The 22,732-nt window shown below is 34.9% G+C and overlaps 1 protein-coding gene across 3 annotated transcripts in view; it reads left to right on the forward strand.

The window, feature by feature from the left end:
- Kif18a (kinesin family member 18A) overlaps window positions 1-22,732 on the forward strand; it is a 65,531-nt gene that overhangs the window by 38,249 nt on the left and 4,550 nt on the right. For all 3 annotated transcript variants that reach the window (XM_059261070.1, XM_059261068.1, XM_059261069.1), the window contains exons 14-16: window positions 17,391-17,808; window positions 18,480-18,587; window positions 21,532-21,641. In XM_059261070.1, the coding sequence (XP_059117053.1) occupies window positions 17,391-17,808; window positions 18,480-18,587; window positions 21,532-21,641 (636 nt within the window). The remainder of the gene's footprint in view (window positions 1-17,390; window positions 17,809-18,479; window positions 18,588-21,531; window positions 21,642-22,732) is intronic.

The raw sequence follows: 22,732 nt of genomic DNA on the forward strand, positions 1-22,732 counted from the left end.
AGCAGAAGCACATTGTGGAGGAGTTGGCAAACGGAGCAGAGAGGGGGTGGGCTGGGGGCCAGGGATAACCTTGAAATTTATGCCCACCTCTTCCAGTGATGCCCACCCTCCAAAAGTTTACAAAGCTTCCAAACAACACCCACAGCTGGTTTAACACATGAGCCTGTGGGAGACAATTTATATTCAAACCATAGCTATATGTATTTACTTCTGTGCTTTCCTAGAAATTGATTTGCTAGATTAGAAAACAAAAACACTTTTTTCAGTTTAAGTACTTTGAATATTCTGAGTCCCCAAAAGTAAAAGTTATTTGTGTAATACCTCAAATCCCAGATGCCTCAAAACTGAAACAGAGCCAATGAGACAATCAGAAGTTTTGGATTTGGGATCATTTTGTATCTTCACGTTAGATATGTCTATACCAATATTCCAAAGAAAAAAGAAAATGTCTGAACAATTGTGGTCTCTAGTGTTTAGGATAAAGGATACTGTATTAGTACCTAGTACTTATAAAAGTACATGTTTAATTTTTATGTAAACCAGAACAGTGACACGTGCCTTTAGAATCTGTTACTTTGAATTGCGAGTAGCACTGATACATCTTCTATTATATATCTTTTGTGTTTGTTGAGTTAGTCAGGGTTTTGGGTGTTATTTGGGATTTTAAGGGGAGTTTGATTTTTAGATGGGGTCTTGACTATGTAATTCAGACTGGCCTGCAATTTGAAGCCAAATCTGGCCACAAACTTGAAATCCTCCTGCCTCTGCATCCTGAGTGTTGGATTATTAGTATATACCACTACACCCAGTGCTTTATCAAATCTTTAGTTGTTCTGTATTCTTACATGGATGTATTCAGTTGTGGAGAATTGTCTAGTGACCTGGCGTCATGAAGCTTTGTTACCCCTCACTCTCAGTGTGCCCAATGTTGCTAAGCATTTTTGTCACTTCCTCCAGCAACACTGCAATGGCTCTTCTTGGTTGTCAACTTGATACACCTTGGATGGGATGAGAGACCTGCTACTGAGAAAGAGCCTCTCTCAGATTGGCCTATGGACATGTCTGTGGGGCATTTTCTTGCTTTCTAAGTGATGGAAGAGGGCACAGAAGGTTGTGTAAGGAATCTCACTGAACAGTAGTAGTGAGCAAGCCAGTAAGCAGTGTCCTTCTATGAATTGTACTTCAGGTCTTCCCTCCAGGTTCCTGCCTGGAGCTCTTGTCCTGACTTTGATAGATGATGGACTACAAACTGTAGGCTAAGGTAAACCCTTTTCTCCCTAACTTGCTTTCATCAGTATTGATCACAGGAACAGAAACCAGTTTTCAACAACCAGCAAACAGCCGTAAAGAGAAATTAGTTTTAATTTTAGAAATGACCATCCTAAGCTTCCAGCTTCTCCTTCTACGAGTAGCTCTCAACAGTTTTGTTAACAATCCAGTGCTTTCAAACTGATGTTTTCACTTTGTACAGATTTTTTTTTAGTTGTCTTCTGAAGAAAGATTAATTTGGATTAGCTATGTCTCTTTTACTAGCAGAAGGTGAAAAATGTTTACATGCAATGTGTTGATCATATTCTTTCCCTACCCCCAGCTCCTCCCAAATCCTCTCCACCTTACTGCCCATGTAACTCGTGCTCTTTCTCTCTGAATACACTCAGTCTTGCCTGATCTCAGGAGCTAAGCAAGACCAGGCCTTGTTAGTATTTGGGTGGGAGCTCTCTATATTTTTACAGTAAGGTGACAGGAGTTAGATATATTATTTGAAAATCTCTCCCCATTTCATTCTCCCCTCTCCTCACTCTCAAATATGTGAATGTACCTATATTAATCATTTTTCTCTTAATGAGGCATTATCTTTAGAATTTACCTTGTGAGATATTTGGAAAGCAACACTTAAAATGTACTTTCATCTCTTGCACTTGCTTCTTTTTTTATTATGAATTCAGTATGTTGGAAAGGAAGTGGAGTTTTAGCACCAAGACTGAGAACTACCAACTACCTGCTATTAAATGGTTATTATTCCTTATTTTAAAGTCCATATCTCTGTTATAATGTACTTGCATGGACTATATTTGTCAGCAATAAAATAAAACACTTATTTGGCTATTTTTCATGATGCTTCAAATGGAAAGACTTGAAAATATTTTATAAACATGTATTATTTTTCTTTTAGATTCAGAAAAATATCAGGTTAGGTTTTGTATTCATGGTATTTTGTTCTTGGTTTGTTAATTTTAGTATTTAGTTCAACTGGTTTCATAGATTAGCTATTTGCATGTCTTACTCCATGAATTGTACCTGTTGTGTGTATGATGTACAGAATCAAAGAAGGATAGAAAGAAAATGTGTGAGTCTATGTATAAACTCACTGTTCTTGATCTTGAATGTATTGAATTATGCTCATGGGGAGGGACAAACAGTCCATTTTATGTCTTGTATATACTCATGAACAGTACGAACAGGTTTTGTTGTTAAGTTCCAAAAATATTTAATGCTATTAAACTTGACTTTTTTCAACTTAAGAATCTTTATATCAGCAGCAGTATTTTTATTTAAAGCATGTGTGCACTAAAGCATAGTTTATATAGCATTTATTATGAGACTAATCATAATAAATAACTTATACTCTATTGTTGAACATTTAAAACAATGAATGTTGTTGAAAGTAATATTTCCATAAGCAACTATTTAGATTTATCCTAGTGCTTATGTCTAAATAAAGCAAGCAGAGTCCCATCTGCTTTCTTTTGCTTCAGTGTCTTTACTGGATTATTCTGGAGTTAGTCTTACACATATATTTCTTCCATTTATATAATTTGTCTCTAGAAGAAAGTGTACTAATGTATTCACACCCAATGTTATTAAATATATAATCAGCATTTACAATTCCCTCACTGTTACAGAACTGACTGGTTTCTATACTTTGTTAAAGTTGGAAGTCAGTCAAGGGCCATATTTCATAACTGGTTACGTAGCCTCTTTTGCCTCTTTGACTCAGGGTCTCACCATGTAACCCTAGCTGGCCTGGAACTTGCTATGTAAACCAAGCTCCTTGAACTCACAGAAATCTAGCCAACTCTAGAGCCCCCTTCCACATGCTGGGATTTAAGGTATGCACCCCCACTCCCAGCTATACGACCATTTTAAATCTGAGGTTCTGCTCATTTTTGTCTTTCCTAATCACTTGTTGACTTTTTGCCTATTTAATGAGCATTAATACAATTTACGTTTTTGTTTACCAGCATATGTGAATGTCTTCCATTTATTTAAGAGTTTTTTTTCCATGACTTACCTACTATTCATTTTAGTATTTTTCTTGTACAGTTCTTTTGCAAAAATAAATAAATAAGTAAATAAAGTTTGTTTGCAGGCACCCAAATATGAGGATATTTGTTTATTCATCAATAATATTGAATTACTATTTGTAAATTGCTTAGGAAATATCTATATACTTAGGATTATGCACACAGACATACACACAGAGACACCTAACATCAGTTAGAGACATGAAGGACATAAATTTGAAGAGAACGGGAGCAGTGCATGGAAGCATTTGGAAAAAGGAAAGAAAAGGGGAAAATGTTGTAATTGTCTCAAAAATATATTTTAAAGGGGGAGAAAATACATCACAGTGCAAAACAAGCTCCTGCCTCATTGAACCTCTAATTAGGAAAGAAAATGTAGGTCAATTAAACAGAGTTTAGGAGTAGATTGCAGCTAATTTGTTCTTTTTATAAGCATAATAAAGGTAGTTCTCACTGATAAACTTAAAGGACCTTACAGATATAGCCAGAGTATCTACACTGTGTGTTTCAAGTAGGGAGAATAAGCCATGCTAAATCATAGCATGGAAATTTGTCTAAGTTGTTTCAAGAAAAGCAAGCATGCAATACAATTATTAACAAAGGAAGGTAAATGATAAAATTAGAGTTAAAGAGAAGGCAGATCACACAGGATTATTATTAGGAGTTACTCTTTATTCTGCATGCCATGGGGATATATAGCATGATCTGAGCATAGATGGTGTGTTGCTTGAATCCTAATGGTCTTAATAAAAACCCAGAGCTAGATATCAGGGTGAAAGCTGAAAGATCAGAGAGGCAAAGGAACAAGCCACTAGAGAAACTTCTCACCTCGCCAGCTCCACGAATCCTCTGACTGAATGCTTCTGAGTCCTCAGCTATAAAGCAGCTCTAGTTCCTGTTTCCTTACACTTTATATGCCTTTCTCGCCCAGGCATTTCACTTCCTTCCTGGTGCTGGGATTAATGGTGTGTGTGCTTCCCAAATACTGGTAGCAATGGGATTAAAGGTGTGTGCCACCACTGCCTGGCTCTGTTTCTCTCCTAGACTGAATCAATCTCATGTAGTCCAGGGTAGCTTTGAACTCACAGAGATCTCTGCTTTCAGAGTGCTAGGATTAATGGTGTGTGCCACCACCACCTGGCCTCTTTGTTTAATCTATTGGCTGGCTCTTTCCCCTGATCCTCAGGCAGGCTTTGTTTGACACACAATATATCACCACAATGGAGAGCTTGGCTGTATATTAAAAGTTGACTGGCTACAGTGTTGAGAATATATTCTGATAAGGAAAAGTTGAAGGATTAGGAGACTATTACAGTAACAAGTAAATATGAGGTTGCCTCAGCCAAGAAGTAGAATTACTGAGAGAATAGTATGGCTCATAAGATTTTTGAATTTGACATCTGGAAGAAAGTGTTCATGTTAAAAGGGTTGGAAAAGACTTCATGTGGAAAAGGTTTTCAGAATCAAAGTAGTTTATATATAGAAATTTAGTTTGGGGCTTGTTAAATTTGCCTTAAGATATATCCAAAGTGGAGATGTCATTGTAGGCTGTTAAGAGTCTAAAGTTCAGGAGTGAGGTCTTATGATGAACTTTGATGATTGATAACATTTATATAATATTTAAATTGTAGGGTCTTGTTGGGTTTTTGTTTGTTTGTTTGTTTGTTTGTTTGTTTGTTTGGCTCTTTACTCTTTGTGGGGCCTGCCACCCAGCTCCCTAGTAAAACACTCATGGAGGCTTATTTCTACTTATAAATGCTCAGAGTTAGCTTGGCTTGTTTCTTGCCAGCTTTTCTTAATTTATCCCATCTACCTTTTGCCTCAGGGCTTTTCGCATTCTCTTACTTCTGTAAATCTTACTCTTAACTCCGCAACTTGCTGAATAGCTGGATATCTGGTCCCTGATGTCCTCCTCCTTCTCTGGTTACTTCTTCCTCCCAGATTTCTCCTTATATATTCTCTCTGCCTGCCAGCCCTCCCTGCCTATCCTTTCTCCTGCCTTACTATTGGCTGTTCAGATCTTTATTAGACCATCAGGTGTTTTAGACAGGCACAGTAACACAGCTTCATAGAGTTAAATAAATACAATATAAACAAAAGTAACACACCTTAAAATAATATTCCACAACAGTAGGGCTGGATGAGAAAACCATGGGCTATTAGCTCTTTCATACATTTCATCCCTTAACTTTGAAGTGTCAATGTGTCCTTTTGGGCGCTAAATTTTTACTTGAATTTTTTTCTCAATGCTTTTGGAATCATTTCCTATCCATTAAAATGTACATTTTTCCTTTCCATCCTCTCAATTTATTTTAATATAGTGATCTAATACAGTGTTTTCTGAGAAGCCAGTTGTTCCTCTGTGTGTTTGTGTGGTACCTTTGCTTTACATACATTAAGTAGACACATGGATTTTTTTTTTATGAAATCTCTACTTTTAGGAGCTGGTAGCTGTTTTTCTGTTGTTGTTTTGTTATGGATTTAGATTTTGGATTTTATCTATAGTAATTCTAGTTTCTCTTCATTATTCATTGTTTTGAAATGGCTTTGTTGATACACCTAGGAGCTGAATGTTAGACTAATTATTTTTCAGTTCTAAGGAAATAAACCCTTCTCTAAAATTGATAGATTGGTCTTTGTTCTTTTTCACTACCAGATTTTCTCTGCTTTGTCCATGTCCTCAGCAGCTTAAGGATTTTCTTCATATATCTCCTATACATTTGTTATTAAAGATAACCTTAGGAATTGTTTGTTTGTTGAGGCAGGGTCCCACTGACTCTAGCTTTGGCTGGCCTTCTATTCGGAGACCCACTTGCCTGTTTCTCCTGAGTGCTGGGATTTAGGGCCTGCACTACCATGCATTACTATCTGTAGACATTTTATATTTTTATTATATAGGCTACTCTTAAATTTTTGCTCTGTATTAATAAACATTACTTTTTATTTAGGAAAAAATAGTTTCTTTCATTTTTACAGTGTTAGTACTTTAAACTATAAAGCTAGATATGTAACTTTAGAGCTTTATGTTTTATGTCTGTAGAGTAAAGTATTCACCTATCTTGGGTCTGAAAACAGAAAGCTCACTCACAGATAACTGAGGGTACTGACGGGCAAGGTTTATTTATGGAACTGATAAAATTTTGACATTAAATGAAAAGTCAAGACTTCCTCATTACCCATCTGGAAACTCACAGTTAGTAATATTTCTGTCTCTAACCTTTCTCTCTGGTTTGTTTTCTTTTTCCCCTTGTCCGTGGTTTGATCTTAAAGTACAATAAAAGGAAAAATACCAGTAGAAAAGAAGCTAGTCTCTTACAGTACAAGACACTCTTACTGAATGCAGCATTCCTCGGTCAGTTTAGATCTCCCCTAAAATTGTGTCTACAAGGAAATACGTAAAAAATACAAGATCTTCATAATCTTCAAATGACACATGGACAGGAACAGAAATATTTATAGTTAAATCTTCATATTTTTCTTACTTTTAGTCATTACCAATAAGCAGAAGTTATATTTGGGGCCCCAAATACATTGTGTTTGCCTCTTGCTCTCCAAGTACATTATGACAGTATTTACTTATTCACATACAACCATAAATTTGTCTATAAAGATCCTTTGCATTGTTTCTCTTTACGTCTTGAATATATATGGAAGCTGTGAGAGTAAAACCGAGTAGAAATCACGTATTCTACTATTTTCCACAGAGAGAAAGGTCAAACGGTTTTGGTTGACTTAACTCAAACTGCAGAATTAATCTTAAACCACTGTAATAATTCTTAAGTACATGGAAAATTATATTGTTTGTAATATTTTGTTTAAAATTGATATTTTCTTTACTGAAGTTAATATATAGCCACAATAGTACAACAAATTTGCTATAAAATGTATATATACTTTGATGGTACCCTAACTTTTATTTGTGTGGGTGTCTTGTTTTGGTTTTCAGTACTATTTTAACCCAGGTCCCTGGACATACTGGGCAATTACTCTACCACAGACAAACCTACACAGCCTCGCTTGTTTGCTTACTTGCTTGCTTGCTTTTGTTGTTGGGCTTTTTTGAGACCGGGTAGACCAGGCAAGCTCTCAGATTTCTGTGTTAGCCCTCATCTGGCTAATTAAGTGTGCACCACTGTACCTGGGTACATATCTTTTTAAATTTATAATTTATTCACCTGTGTAATTGGCATCCATGAATTCCATGAGTCATAGATCTGTTAAAAAGAATCCATATTTATGATTAGTGCAGTAATTATACCAATCATTTGTAGCCAGAAATGTTTATAGAAATGCATTTATTACTCTTTGATTTCATTCTAGAACTTTGCCCTCTACTTTTTTATTTTTCTTTGTTTCCCAGAATACCTTCTCTTCTATGCATTAATTAGCAGAGGTGCTAGCAAAGGAAGAGTCCTTGCCATCCTTTTGTACTAAATGTCAATTAAATCTAATCCCATTCATCAATGTCCCCCTGTCACATGCACCCATCTTTTCAGCCTATGACTCATGTTTGCTAACTACTGCATTCTGCTTTTATACAAACGTGCAGCTCTATAATAAATTTCTTAACATTTGCAAATGTGAGCTTATGATAAATTAGTTCCTCTGGGTAAAATCATTCAGAACATGTGATTTGGCACTTCAAAAGATGACCCCAGAAGGCCTGCCTAATTTTTAAGAGAAAGATTTTTTAACTCATTAGTGACAAATGATCTTGTCTCTTTATTTAAAGGAACCACCTGTAAAATATTGCAGTAAGTTGAAAAATAAATTTATTGCCCCTTTGCATAAGAAACCATATGAATTGCTAGTTAGTATTTGTGTCGTAAGGATGTATTTAATACAGAGAAATAAAAGAATGTTTTTTTATTTCTTAATGCAATTTATTTTAGAACATTCTGAGAAACTTTGATACAAGGAATGAGTAATTGTGGTGATATAAACTGGTTCTTATTTATCTGGTCTCTCCTAAAGTCTAATCTGCATCTGCCACCAAACTATCTTCCAGTAAAGTGCAGAGATTTTAGGAGAGCCTTCAAAGTCTTTCCTGAGCCATTGCCCACCACAGACAGACCTGTACCTACTACCTTCCCTTTAACTCGCTCTCGGAGCTATGCCTCTGCAGTTTCCAAGGTTTTTCTCTTCAATCCCAGATGCTGCTCCCATTTTCCCCTGACCTATTGAGTCTTTCTCTGCATGAAAAGTCCAATGCAAACTGTACTCTTTTTATGAAACCCTCCTTTCTTAAAGTCTCAGTTTTATTGTAGCTATAGCTTGCCTTCTCTGTCCCCAGCAAAATGTAAGAGTTGGAAACTATTTTCAGTAATTCATTTATAAGTTTTTTCTTTCTTCACTGTATTAACTTTTGGATTAATACAGTGGATTTGTTTTTGTTTCTTGTTACCAATAAATATTTACTTTTAATTGAGGAAGTTGAGTCAAAAGATATGCTTCATGAACTTATACTAATACTTTGTTTTAATAACCTACTGAACTTGTTTTCTAATCACATAAGTAATTTTTTTCTTCCAACAAAAATGACATGCTCTTGTATTTGTAGATAGCTTTCTTCCCATTGAACCACATGAATTTAAGTCACTGATTTTGTGGTCTTAAGGATTGAACACAGACTCCTGTGCATGCAAATGAGCACTCTAATGCTGATCTACACCTCAACCACTAACTTCCTTCTGATTACTATGTGTTATAGTCATCTAATAATATACTCAGGAACACTGGGTTTGTTTTTACTTCATTCTTCTCATAAGTAAGCCACTAAAATCTTGGTACATATGTGTTACAAGTTGTCTGATTATCTTCTTAGACTGCATTCCTAAAAGTAAAATAGCTAGATCAGGTAGTGTGTATGTTTTTTAAACTTGATAGTCATCAAATTATTCTCATGTCTAATAAAATTATGCAATGTATCTTCCTAAATGAATAAATGAAAGTGAAAATTGTTATTTGTTGTTTGTCTAATGTAATTAGTTCTGAATTGATTATCTAATTATTTGATTTATCTAACGATGTTGTCTTTTCTCTTGTTTTTTCAATGAATTGTTTTTCTCTGGTTATTACAAAACATATATACCTATACATATATTGAAAAAGATACAAGCCGGGCGGTGGTGGCGCACACCTTTAATACCAGCACTCGGGAGGCAGAGTCAGGTGGATCTTTGTGAGTTCGAGGCCAGCCTGGTCTACAGAGCAAGATCCAGGAAAAGGTGCAAAGCTACACAGAGAAACCCTGTCTCAAAAAACCAAAAAAAGATACATACTGAAAACCCAGGGCTTCCATAAATCCTAATTTTAAAGAACCAAATTTTAAATTATAAAGATATCCATTATTAATACACCTACTTTCCTTCCTAATAATAGTCAAGTGATAGTGTTTTTGTATAGTACCGTGTAACTAGTGTGGTATTTTCTGTTCATAGTTTTGAGGTCTATGAAGATAATTAGATTTGTGTAAGTTATTATGTTAATCCTGTTGTCATTATTTCATGTTACTGGATTTCTTTCCCTGGGCTTCTCCCTGATAAATCCCTGATAAACAAGAGATGTGACTTCAAAGTTTGCCAACAGTAAATATTATTGACATTGTGAGTTGGAGCATATCAAGTTTTCTTACTTCTGAGCAGCAGAGTATTAAATAAGAAAGTTTTAATGAACGCTGATATTGTCTAATACTAAATTCTTGTTCTGGGCTGAAATTGTAAACAGTGTGACTTTTCTGGTGGTCTGCCATTAATCAGACTACCCCTTTAGTTAAAAGATTCAGTAAAAAATGTAGATTGCTGAACCACATTATTACCATGACTAAGGAATGTGAAAGTTAGTTTTTATTGTTGCTGCTTTATTTTGGTTGGGACTTGTGGCAGATGAGAAGGCTGTTCCTAATTTTGGTACTTAGGACTGTTTTGATGGAGTAACTAAGGAGGGTAGTTTTTGGGTTTTTTAGTTTTGGTTTTTTGGAGATGGGGTTTTAAGTATCTGTTCCCAAGGGTGACCTTGAACTTGTGACCTTCAAAACTTTCAGTTGTTTGGCTAGGAGAATTCTTCTATATGTGAATTTGTGTTTCTTTTCTCCCATAGTAAGGATTAAACAAAACTATATATTTGGTTTAAAATTATTTGGACAGACTTCTCATTAACAATGTATTGGCTTAAGAAATAGTTCTCATAATTACTGAGATAATTACTTAACACATTTTACTTTGAGAGGCTGTTGAGGGCTCAGGAGCCAAGAGTGCATACTATCCTTACAGAAGACCTGAGCTTAGTTTTCAGCACACAAGTTAGAAGGCTCACAACCTCCTGTAACTCCAACTCCAGTGAATCCAAGTCTCTCTTCTAGCCACTGTGGGCACCTGCACACACAGAGGCACATACCCACACAGACACACATAAGTAAAAGATAAAATAAATCAAGCAAATCTCTTGTACATTTTTTAAAACTACTCAAGGAAAATAGGCAAAACAGTGGGGTTTTTTTTTTCTCTTTGTTTACTGGAATATATGCTGCATAGCTTATAGCAACATTTGGTATGTACTCATTGTTTCTAAACAATATGCTTACATTGCTATGCTTGATTCATCTATATTTAAGTATAATAATTTATATTTATGAGTGATGAAGACTTAGCTCTCTTGTACTACCACCTTTTGTCCTGGATCTGATTGTTTTAGCAGGATCAGGTTGAAAAGTGAATATACATGGCTGTGTTACAAAGCGTCATATACATAATTACTAAAATGTATAACTTAACTGCAGAAATAAAAGGAAAATTTATTAATAAAAGATTAAGAACTCTTTTCAAAGCAAAAATACACTGATGTTTCTTTAAATTACTTGTAGAAAGATGAGAAAACTTTTTCTATCTTAAAGTATTTCAGCTGATATAAATTTTTTGGGGAATTGAAATATTTGAAAGATACAAATGTTAAAGTAGAACAGGTATATTATAGGTGGATATGGATAATGTAGAGAAGTACAGCTGATCTGTACATGATTAGCTACTTCTTTTCTTGTATATACAGTGATTTTCATCAAGATATCCTTCAAATATTTCTTCATCAGACTCTCTTGTAGTTCATTTTCAAAGCAATAATGATCAACATGTTGGCTTTTGTTATACCTACATTATTTCTTCATATTCTTATAAAAACAAATCCCAGATGTTTGAGAGAAATGGAGAATAGCAAGTATACCCAAACTTTATTTTTCATTCACCAGTCATCAAAATATTATTCATAACCTTATAAAAATTTTAAGATTTTAATTTTAATTATGAATATTTATACACGTCTGTATGTGGATGTGTGCCAGCAGAGTATCAAAACCCCTGTAGTTTTAGCTGTAGTCACAGGTGGTGGTGAGCCACCTGAAGTGGATGCTGGAAACTGAACTTGATTCCTCTGAATGAGCAGCTAAATTGCATAATACTACACAAATACACAGATGATAAGTACTTATGGTATGATTCGTGTAATCATACCAATTGTAGGTCCCTGTGTTAATCATCATCTATGACAAATAAGGGTTGGGAGATATGTTGATCTTTGGTATAACAATGTCATTAGAAGTTGGTTTAATACTGTGTCCTTTCCACAGAACAAAAGTACGGGACTCTCCCCTAGGACACTGACCTGTCTTGTCGTAAGTTCTTAGCCAATAATAGTTCCAGGTATGAGTTTAATCCCAGAGTGGACCTTAAATCCAATCAGAAAGTAGTTGATAACTCCCTGATATCTGTGCCTCTATTGTACCAGTGGGCATATCTCACCAGGCCAGTCATTTTGTAGCGCATGGAATTCACAGCTAGATATTACTGATGATTGCTTTTCTGCCTCAATAGCATTCATAGTACCCTCCAACACTATGTACAATACTAGTCATAACCAGCTTCTAAGTCATAACCAGCCTGATTTTGCCAAGTTCATGACTCAAGTATGTGGTGTCTTCAACAATAGTTTCTTACTGTGAACATCTGGAGGGCAGCCAAAAGCAGTGCCAGTGGCCTGTAATGTTTGGGGATCTGTGGGACCATACTGGCCAACTAACAGAAGTTAACCCATTGCTGGCACTGCATTTTTATTTTTTTTAGCCTCTGGTTGTAGGAACATTGTTGCCCTTTTACAGGGTAACTCCATTTTAACTCTTTATGCATGTGTGTGTACGTTAGGAAGCTTTAGCAGTAGTAAGTTTCCATATATCTTTTTCAAAAGGTCTTTAATGTTATCCTCTACATAATCTATACCCCTCTTCTACCTTACAGTATGCTCCCCAACTCCAGATTAACCCTTCCTGTTTCCATGTACCCTTTTAACTCTACACCACATGCCTTTGAACCAAGATAAAAAGCCGAAAGTCATTAGAGAATGCAGATGATAAAATAAAAGAATCACACATGAAGAATCTCAGGGTCTCGTTTTTTTATACAGACTTTAAATTAATTTTTGTGTTTTATCTGTACCGTGTATATACAAACATAACCTCGTGCCTCTAGTTACTTATGCTTAAAAGAGATGGTTTCTGAACAAACAGGCATCACTCCTACCGGTGTGTGTGTGTGTGTGTGTGTGTGTGTGTGTGTGTGTGTGTGTGTGTGTGTTTTAGAGATTGTCATGTATATTACATAAAGCAGTCATTTTCCTAGTGATGGCATAATACATTGACACATTGTACCTCCTGTATTTCCTTCTGCTCTCCTTTTATGCCTTCATTTGTGTTTGGTGACCTTTTGCTTTGTTTTGTCAAAATTAAGATCAAAATGTTTACAAAATCCATATACCACCTCATTTAACAGATATTTCTTGTATACCAAATCCATAAAAAATGGTTTTTATGTAACAGTGAAATTGTGAATGTTCTGTTTTACTTAGCTATTCCCTAACTGATTTAATTCTACCCTTGTAGTAGAGGCTAAAATTGTGTAATACTGGAGGATATAGCTTCTGTCATTCCTTTATATTTTCCTCTTAGGTCAGGTGAAGTTATTGTAAGTATGCTTTTACTTATGAACAGCTGGGCATAGAACTACACTCCTGTAGTCCCAGCTACTCCAGACTGAAACGAGAGGATCCTTTCGATCTTAATTCAATATGATCTTAGACAACATTGTATAAGATATTTGAATGGCGGCTGGTATTTGGGAACCATTCTGGAATCAATCCTCACTGATACTCAGAAGTGACTACTCCTTACCTGAACTACTTACCTTTGGTCCCTCTGATGATGGACAACAAATGATGCTTTATATCATTTGCATCTAATTTGATTCTAACATGCTTTTTTATAATTCTCCATCACTGCTGTAACTACCTTATCCAAGCTGTCATCGTTTTTCACACAAGCTGTAGAGGCAGGCTGTAAATGATGTTCCTGTGTATCTCTTGTCCATGCTAACCGCTGGTTGGTTGGTTGGTTGGTTGGTTGGTTGGTTGACAGGACATTGCTGCATAGCTCAGACTGGCCTTGAACTCTCAAGTCTCCTTCCTTGGCCTCCTGAGTGCTAGGATTATAGGCATATACCATCTTTTCTGGCTTTTTATGGAGACATTATACAGGAATATAGTCTCCTTTTTATCTCTTCTACACTCGTAAGTTTGAGAATTATGGAATCTTGATAAATAGCATTATCTCCACTTGGTAGATAACATTTTCTCAGGCTGAATTAGGTACATCTTCCCCAAGCCTGATAACTCCCTGATATCTGTGCCTCTATTGCACCAGTGGGCATATCTCACCAGGCCAGTCATTTTTGTAGCGCATGGAATTCACAGTTAGATATTACTGATGATTGCTTTTCTGCCTCAATAGCACTCATAGTACCCTCCAACACTATGTTCAATACTAGTCAGTAGATAAAGCTTCCAAGTCATTACCAGACTGATTTTGCCAAGTTCTTCTGGAAATTTACTGTATAGCCCTTTCTTCTAATGGAAAAGTACAGCAAATCCTTTTGGTCAACACAGGCCTAGCATATTCAGTAGATCTTAGAGCCTATAGATGATAGTAACCTTAACCTTACGTTTTCTACTTGTTGTACCTTCCTAAATAATCACTATTCTAGAAAGCTTCTTCAAAGTGAAATGTCATATCTTGTATGGTTTAAGTTTTCATAAAGTGGGGTCATAACCTTGTATATAGTTACAGTAAGTTGAATGTTTAATTTTTGTGGAAGTGTTTGAATACTGGTTTTGCTTTTATTGTCTCCTAAACCTTTCTTATCAGCTATTCCACCTGGGTGGTCTTAAATTGACTATCTACCCCCTCATTATTTTATCTAAAACTAAATTGAAAGCTGAGGAAAAAAAGCTCTATCTCATACATTTTGGATATCCATAGTATCTCTTCAAGCCAAGCACAACAATCAGTAATAATCCATATTTACTACACCTGCATGTCTATCCTCTGTACCACAAATTGCTAAACAGACTTATTAATAAAAAGCCCGGAGCAAGACAATGGGGTGAAAGCTGAAAGATCAGAGGAATAGTACAAGCCAGCCACAAGTTCCTACCACTAGGAAATCCTCAGATTTCCAAGAGAACTACTTCCTGTATACCTTATATACCTTCCTGTGCCTTGCCATCTTACTTCCTCTCTCCGCCCAGCTCTATCACTTCCTTTCTGTCTGTAGAGGCATACAGACCTCCAGACCTCTGTGGCTAACTAGTGCTGGGATTAAAGGCGTATGCCACCTCACCTGGTTCTGTTCCCAGTGTGACCTTGAACTCACAGAGATCTGGATGAATCTCTGCCTCCCGAATGCTAGGATTAAAGGCGTGTGCTACCACTGCCTGACCTCTATGCTTGATATAGTGACTGGCTTTGTCCTCTGATCCCCAGGCAAGCTTTATTTGTTAAAGCACAAATAAAATATTACATTTCTCCAAGTTAACATTTCAGAGTGCAAAATTATAGCTAAAGATATATCATTATGAAGTTATTATTTCTTTTCTAACTAGTTATTATTCTGGACATAGAAAATTTAATGTTGCATCTGTGTTTAGATTATCCCAGAAGACAGGTAGCTGTCTTTTGGAAGATTCTCATTTTCATATGCTACTTGCTATAGAGAAGAAGTAGTCTTCTATTATGTTCAGTTGCCAGGTCACTGGAGATTATTCCCATTAGATATATAGAAAAAGAGATGGCTATCTCTACTGCCCTGAGATTTTCTGTGCCATTTGTTAACTTTTGTACGTTATTATGCTGACATGGCAAATAACACATTTATGTCCTTATTTCAACAATTCATTTGGTTTATATTGTAATTTATGGTCAGTCTTGGTAAACTTTATATCTATCATTTGAAAGGCATTGTTTGAAATGTATTGTTGTAGAAATAACTATGAATTGATTATTTATAGAGTATTGGAAAGTAAGTAAACTACCCCCTTGTTAAAATTGTAATTCTTTAATTTGAAGCACTTTTTTTTTATTTCCAGAGCATTTCATTGAACCCTAAATGTTCCTATCATCTAATCCTAGAAAATCCCTTTTCTATGCAATTGAATATATCTCTGTTTTTCAGCAAGGTACTAATGTGCACACTACTTAAAGTGAGTTGCCCAAGGTCACTCACTGGGTCTTTGGTAAAACCAGAAATAGAATTCAAGTCTCCTGACTCCCAACTCAGTTCTCTATCCTCAATGTAGTTTTCTGTCTTCTCTACTCCTGTGTCTCCCATGGGAAAAGAAGTTAATCTTCCAGCTATTATTAGCCACCAAATTGGTGGTAGCAGCACAGTGGAGAAGAGTGACTGTCTGTCTTTACACTGCGGCATTAGTATAAAAATATCTGGTAATGGAAAATTTGACAAATGTCATGTTAAAGGGAGTGGAAAATTATTTTAAGATCTAGATCTCATTTATCTAGTTCTCAGAAAAGTCAAATTCCTTAGTAGAATGGAGATCATTATTTCTTCCTGTTTTCAAATTGTATTTCCTAGAGGGTAATTGTCAACTATCATAATAAGAGTAATGCACATACAGCTGGTAATTGCAATACATGTATTTTTAACTTAGCAGGAGTTCTGAATTGCCCTACTAAAATGCATAGGTTCTGCTATCAGTATTTTCATAGTATTAACTAATAAAGCAAATGTAACATCAATTGGGAGCTTTTCTGCCTGATTTTAAAATTGCATGGAAATAACACATAATTGTTTTCTGTGAGAAGTTATACTAAGCTAATATACTTCATGTCAGGTCTCTTGAAGTTCATTGCCATGAAGCAGGTATATGTAAGATAAATATATTAGAATTCATGAATCATATTGTTATAAACTGTTATTATTTTGGACATTAATAAAAGACATTTGAGAAACGTTTGTATACTTATATGCTGAGAGTATTTCTAGGACTCTGAGAATTCACTTTAAGTTCTACCAGAACAACTTGTTTTATAATTTTGGATCAAGCACCAAAAATTGCCTTAGTGTGTTTCTATTAAAGATTACTAAAAGCTCTTAATTAAAAGGATTATATAGTCACAATTGTTGTAAGTATTTTTATAGAATTCATGGATGTGTTGACAAATATAAAGGAAAAGGAGATATTTCCTTGGGTATTGCTTTCTTGTTTATCTAGACAAGACTGCCCCTTAGTCTTAAGAAGCAAGTATTATTTGATATTCGGATAATTATTCATACCTATACCTACCAACATTCTTGTTCTTAACCCTGGGACAAACATGAATGCTGGAAATTGCTTGTGAATTGATAGAAATAGTCGGAAGTTTGACTTTATGATTACTCAGTACCTAGAGATAGCTATACATATATATCTATTGGCAGTCAGAATTCATACTCTTAAATCTATACAGCAAATTTACTATTAAAGTTGTTAGTAATTAGTCATATTTTATTCCTTTCCTACTTAGTTATTCTCTTTAAGATTTCTGTTAGTAATTAGCCATATTTTATTCCTTTCCTACTTAGTTATCCTCTTTAAGATTTCTATCAAATGGTAGATGTGCTCTTAGTGATTTTATTTTCTTGACCCTTGTGATTTTTGAAATAACTATTGAGACAACATTATTGAACTTTTTAATTTTATAATTTTATTGAACAGGCACATCCTCAAGTGAACCTAACTTGCTTAATATTACTCCACAAAAAAGAACCAGAAGAAAATTAATACCTTCTTCCTTGGACATAAAACATACTCAGAAGTCTATACTGTCTGAAAGTACACAGCTCAATGATTCTTTCAGCAAAGAACTTCAGCCTATTGTTTATACCCCAGAGGACTGCAGAAAACCTCTTCAAAACCCATCTCCAGCCTTAATAAGACCTTCATCACATACTACAAATATGATCAATGATAATTCTCTGAAAATGCTGTGTGAAGTAGATTCTCCTCTCAACAGGAGAACAGAGTGTAAACAGGATTTGGACTCTACATTTACTATATGTGATGACATCGGGAGCTTGAAGAATAAATTGCCTGAACAAGAATCACTACAAAACAGCAAAAGCAGTTTACATAGGTACAGAAAGAGAATACTTTACAATCCTTTTTTTTTTTTTTCCAAAGCCTTTGAAACTGTTAATGTCCTTTCTCTTCTTTGTTTATATGGGAGGATTACTTCATAGATCAAGTGTCCTCTCCTTGTTTTAAAAGTTGCTCATTTACTACAGGTTAATTGAGTATGGATACACTGACCACTTTTTTAGATCATAAATTTGATATCCAATGTTAATTGACTTTCCTTAAACTAGAAGAGACCTTGAGGTATATTTCATCTGTGTTCCTTATTCTGATACTGTATAACCTAAGCTATCAGTGAAGGTTTACCTTGCTTGCTATTAGTCATCGTTGCCTCACTTAAGGAATATCCAAAATTCAGCATAGCCCAACATCCAATGTGTGATTGAATGTCATCTAAGCAAGCATTCAACTACATAATTCCAGCCAATCTAAACGTGGGAGAAAAAATACCTCTACATTTCTTTGCTATGAGAAACGCAGAAATGTTTTCACATCATCACTGGTGTTTTTAAAAAAGAAAATGCAATTGAGGGGTCTTTTTATAGAGAGGAATATCTTTCTATGTGTATTAATATCAATGGTTTCCTGATTATAGAAGTGTAAATCATTTTTCTCTTTGTAGTATAAATCAAATTTGTTCTCTTTTAATTCTTTATTCTTAATGTCCAGGCTTGAATCTTCCTCATTTTCAACTAAGGATTCTAGGCCTGTATCAACAAGTATGCCATCCTACATGGCCATGACTGCTGCTGCAACAAGGAAAAGGAAATTAATAAGGTATGATTAAGCATGTGCTCTTTCAGTCTCTGTAGAAGATCATCTTTATACTTTCATTTCCCACAATTTCAATTATGGTCAGACTCTCAGTTTTTAGTTAATCCTATCTATGCTAAGTACTCAGTGAAGCCCTGGATTTATGTTATTGAAAGGGAATCTGAATGAAGCCCAAGATTTCACTTGAAGTTTATATAAAGTATCCCATTTCTAGGTTATTAAAAATGATTTGAAAAGTCTTCTAGCTTCCAGACTGACACTTAGCTCTTACTTTTATTCTGACAACAGTTGTTTACTTGTTTGAGTATTTTACTTGTTCGAGTAATACAACCTGTAGTACAAAGGTCTAAGGTCAAAAGCTGTGGTAGAAGGGGGCCTGTTAAACACCCCAGGATTGTATTTGAAATTCTCAAGGTGCTGTACCCTAGGATTAGGACAAACTAGAAATAAATCAGTTCTAACAAGCTCAGAGATCTTGGACCAACTCAGTCTTTGCTTAAATTTAGGTGATCTGTCTGTTCCATAGTCTTCTAAACTAAAATTTAAAATCTCTAGAATATGCTATCTAGAACCTATGCAGATGTTCATACATAATTTTAAACCAAAACTATGGAGTGTCAAGAAGGAAAAGCAATTAGAGAAGCAATGATCCATAGATAAGGATGATTAAATAGGAACTATTGATTGTAACCATGATTCATTTCAGCAGATTAGATAAAGTTCACCAAAGAACAGTATTTTGTTAAAGTTAATCAAATAGATATCCTAGAACCACAAAGATGGATTTTATAACTATATAAATATTATAAGATGAAATTTATAACTCAATCAACCAGTTCAATGGATTAGTCACAACAAAAGGGAGTATTAATGAGCTGGAGGGTAGGTGCATAGAAAAATGCCTAAACCAATAAAGGAAGAAACAGAAGCTTGGAGGAGACCTACAGAATCCTAATTACTTAAGTCTGGAAATAGTATTTTCAGTCTCCAAAAGAAGAGAAAGAATAGAGAAAAACAATACTTGAGAACATAGTGGCTAATGGTTTTCTAAAACAGAGTTGACAAAGGCCATTGAATCACCAATTTGAGAAAGTCCTAAAAACCCAGAAGTGATTAGCACAGTAGCCTAAGTTGTACGATGTGTCATGGATACAATAACAAAATATACTAACTACATACGAAATGGTCTGATTTTTCCTACCCCTTTTTCTTTCCAATAGTATACAGAGAAAAGTATAAAACTAAAGTTAATTCTTCTAAATTTCTTATTTAGGCCACAGGAACAAATGTACAAATAGCATAGTTATTCACACTTCATGAAGTATTTTAGAATCTTCTCTTGCTCTTCCAAAACATGGGACAAAGGAACCTTGAAACATAGATGAATCGATTTTTCCTGACTGTCTCTATCTGTGATGCTTAAACAGTGATACAGTAGTCCCCTCAACTCATGGTTTTGCTCTCTGTTTCAGAAACCAAAAGTCAACCAAGATTTGAAAATATTAAATGAAAAGTTCCAGGAACTAACAAATTTTCATTGCATGCCATTCTAAGTAGTATGATATAGCAGCCATCCCTTATCCAATATCTCCATGCCAAATTTGCTACCTACTGTAAACTACTTAGTACCCACATTTAGAACTGTCATGGAATAAGCAGAGCTCGGTTTCACATAGCACTTACTTTACAAAAGAATTTCCGGTGTACAAAAGACAACTAACTGATTCTGGTAGCCGGATATTCCAAACAGAAGTCCTAAGCCGCTTCCTTTAAGCAAAAAGTAGACATTGATCCTAAGCGTATTTTAGGTTTAATCCCATCCCTGCTTTCAGGACCCCACTCAGTGGCAGTCGTGTAATAGTGCTCCGTGTCCTCTGGGCCAGTAGGGACTGCTGCACTTTGCTCAGGTGTCAGTCTGAATTGTGCTGTTAGTCTGGCTCACTCTGTTAGACTAGTGAATTGTCAGCATCTGTCTCAGCCACCCGTTCCCACTGATTAATATTAAGTTTTCTGGGTTTTTACGAGCTCCCGTGTTTTTATTAAAATGTTGCAGATGTTTATACTAAGACTGTTCGTAGAAGTGTAAACACGGTCATTATCAAATGCATGTTTTCTTGAAATGTCTGCTTGTGTAAATTGTGTGTTTGTGGGTTTAGATGTGTTAAGGACTGGCACATGATAAACCAGTACTGTGAAATAATATTAAAGAATATAATAAAGAAAGTAACTTGACTATTCACAGAGTATTAGTTACTACTCTGTCCATTCCCTCTGGTATCAATAATTAGATCCTGCCATTAACTAAGGTTAAAAGAGATTAATGATAGATGTGTACATAATTACTTTTTTTTTAATCTTCCTTTTCCCCCAATTAAAGAAAGATGAGCTTGAAAGTAATAAGCTCTGGTATTTTCCACTTAGTAGATTTCATGTACATATTTAGGGGTGTATATGTTCTAATGCGGTTTTAAAATATTAAAACCTCCCCATGTATACTTTATCTACTGTTAATTTTTTCTTTAAAAAAAGGAAAATTAAAGTCCAAAAGTCCTAGATATTCCAAAATCTACCAAACTGAATTTTATCTGTTGAAATTGTAATTGAAATTTTAATCCTAACAATATTTTTAATTTTTTTAATTCTTTAACATCAGTGAATTTTTACCCCTTAGGATGTCTCTCCCATGCTGTAAATAGCAAACAGTGTTCATGTTTGTTCTGAAAGAGAAATATTCTGGAGAACTGTTACCTATACCCAGAATCATCTTATCTAAATTATATTAGCATCATTAAAATCACAGATAACTAGATTTATTTTTAAGTACTTTTAGTGTCTCCAATTATGCAGGATTTCACAATTATTTCTGTATTTAATTTCTTATAATATATAGCATATGAATTAAGGAAATTTTTGAATGCCTTAACTAAAATAAACTTTTCTCCACAAGTTCTACATCAAATGCTCCATTAAAATCTGAAGAAAATCACGGATTTGCCAAACGCATTCGAAAGGATAATTCAAGTGATAAGCTCTTGCAAGAAAACAGACTAACATTGGGTATGTCTGAGCTGTTAATCTGATATTTAATTGCATGATTATCAGTTATACATTTAGTACCTTGATTTTATGTCTTCATAAATATCTCCCTTCATATTTTGTGGTAGGATAGGTGTGATTTTTTTTTTATACATTGTAGAAAAGGAAACTTAAGATACGTTGTGAAGCATGTATTCAATATTGCACAAATATTAAAGTAGAGGACCAGATTTCCTAACCTGGTACTCTGCATCCTCTTTTTGTTGTATAGCCTACTTCATATTGCAGGTATCTAATGATTGAAGTAATAGTTACATGTATCACACAGTGAATCAATTACATATATATGTGTATATATTTAAATGTTTTGTTTTTGAGGCAAGGCCTTTTTAGTGCAAGCTAGTTTTGAACTAGTTATTCTCTTGTCTCTGCTGCCCAGTGCTGAGATTACAGGCATGTACCACCCTGCCTAGCTCATTAACTATACTTTATAAATAAATTATATCCACTTGGAATTTTTCTCTCAGTGCTTATGTTTTTACATCTGACCTCTGAATCATTTATGTAATTACTATACGGTCTCTACTTTGCTCCTAGCTATAATCATATTGTTACTCCCACTGACAAGTTGAAAAAAGATGTTAGTGAAGGATCTTACATACCCTCCATCACATGTGGGAGTGACTTGAGTCCATGGGAACAAAAGTCCTGTTTGACTATGCATGGATTATATCAACCAGTTCTAGACCACAAGGCCCAGACCGGTCTCTGACACTATAACTTCCTTCAAAAAGTACTCACTTGTTAAGCATTCATCTTGTGCTACATCCCAGAATGAATACAAAGATTTGTAAGACTGGTTTCTTCTCTGGAGGAATTTATAGCACTTGGAATTTAAAAGAGTCTCATGAGATCATGTGTATGCCCCTGCATAACATGAAAGCTATTATTTTTCTTCAATAACTTTGATAATTCCTGTATTAACAATTGATACTTGTTTACTTTTTCAAAGATATGTCTATTGTATAGATTTTAAAATCAGACAATAGGTTAAAAATATGATTAAAGAGAATGGAGTACTTAGAGGTTATCAATTTTAATAGAAGATAAAT

This window comes from Peromyscus eremicus, chromosome 4 (genome assembly GCF_949786415.1).
Source record: "Peromyscus eremicus chromosome 4, PerEre_H2_v1, whole genome shotgun sequence".
In the NCBI taxonomy this organism is placed as follows: domain Eukaryota; kingdom Metazoa; phylum Chordata; class Mammalia; order Rodentia; family Cricetidae; genus Peromyscus; species Peromyscus eremicus.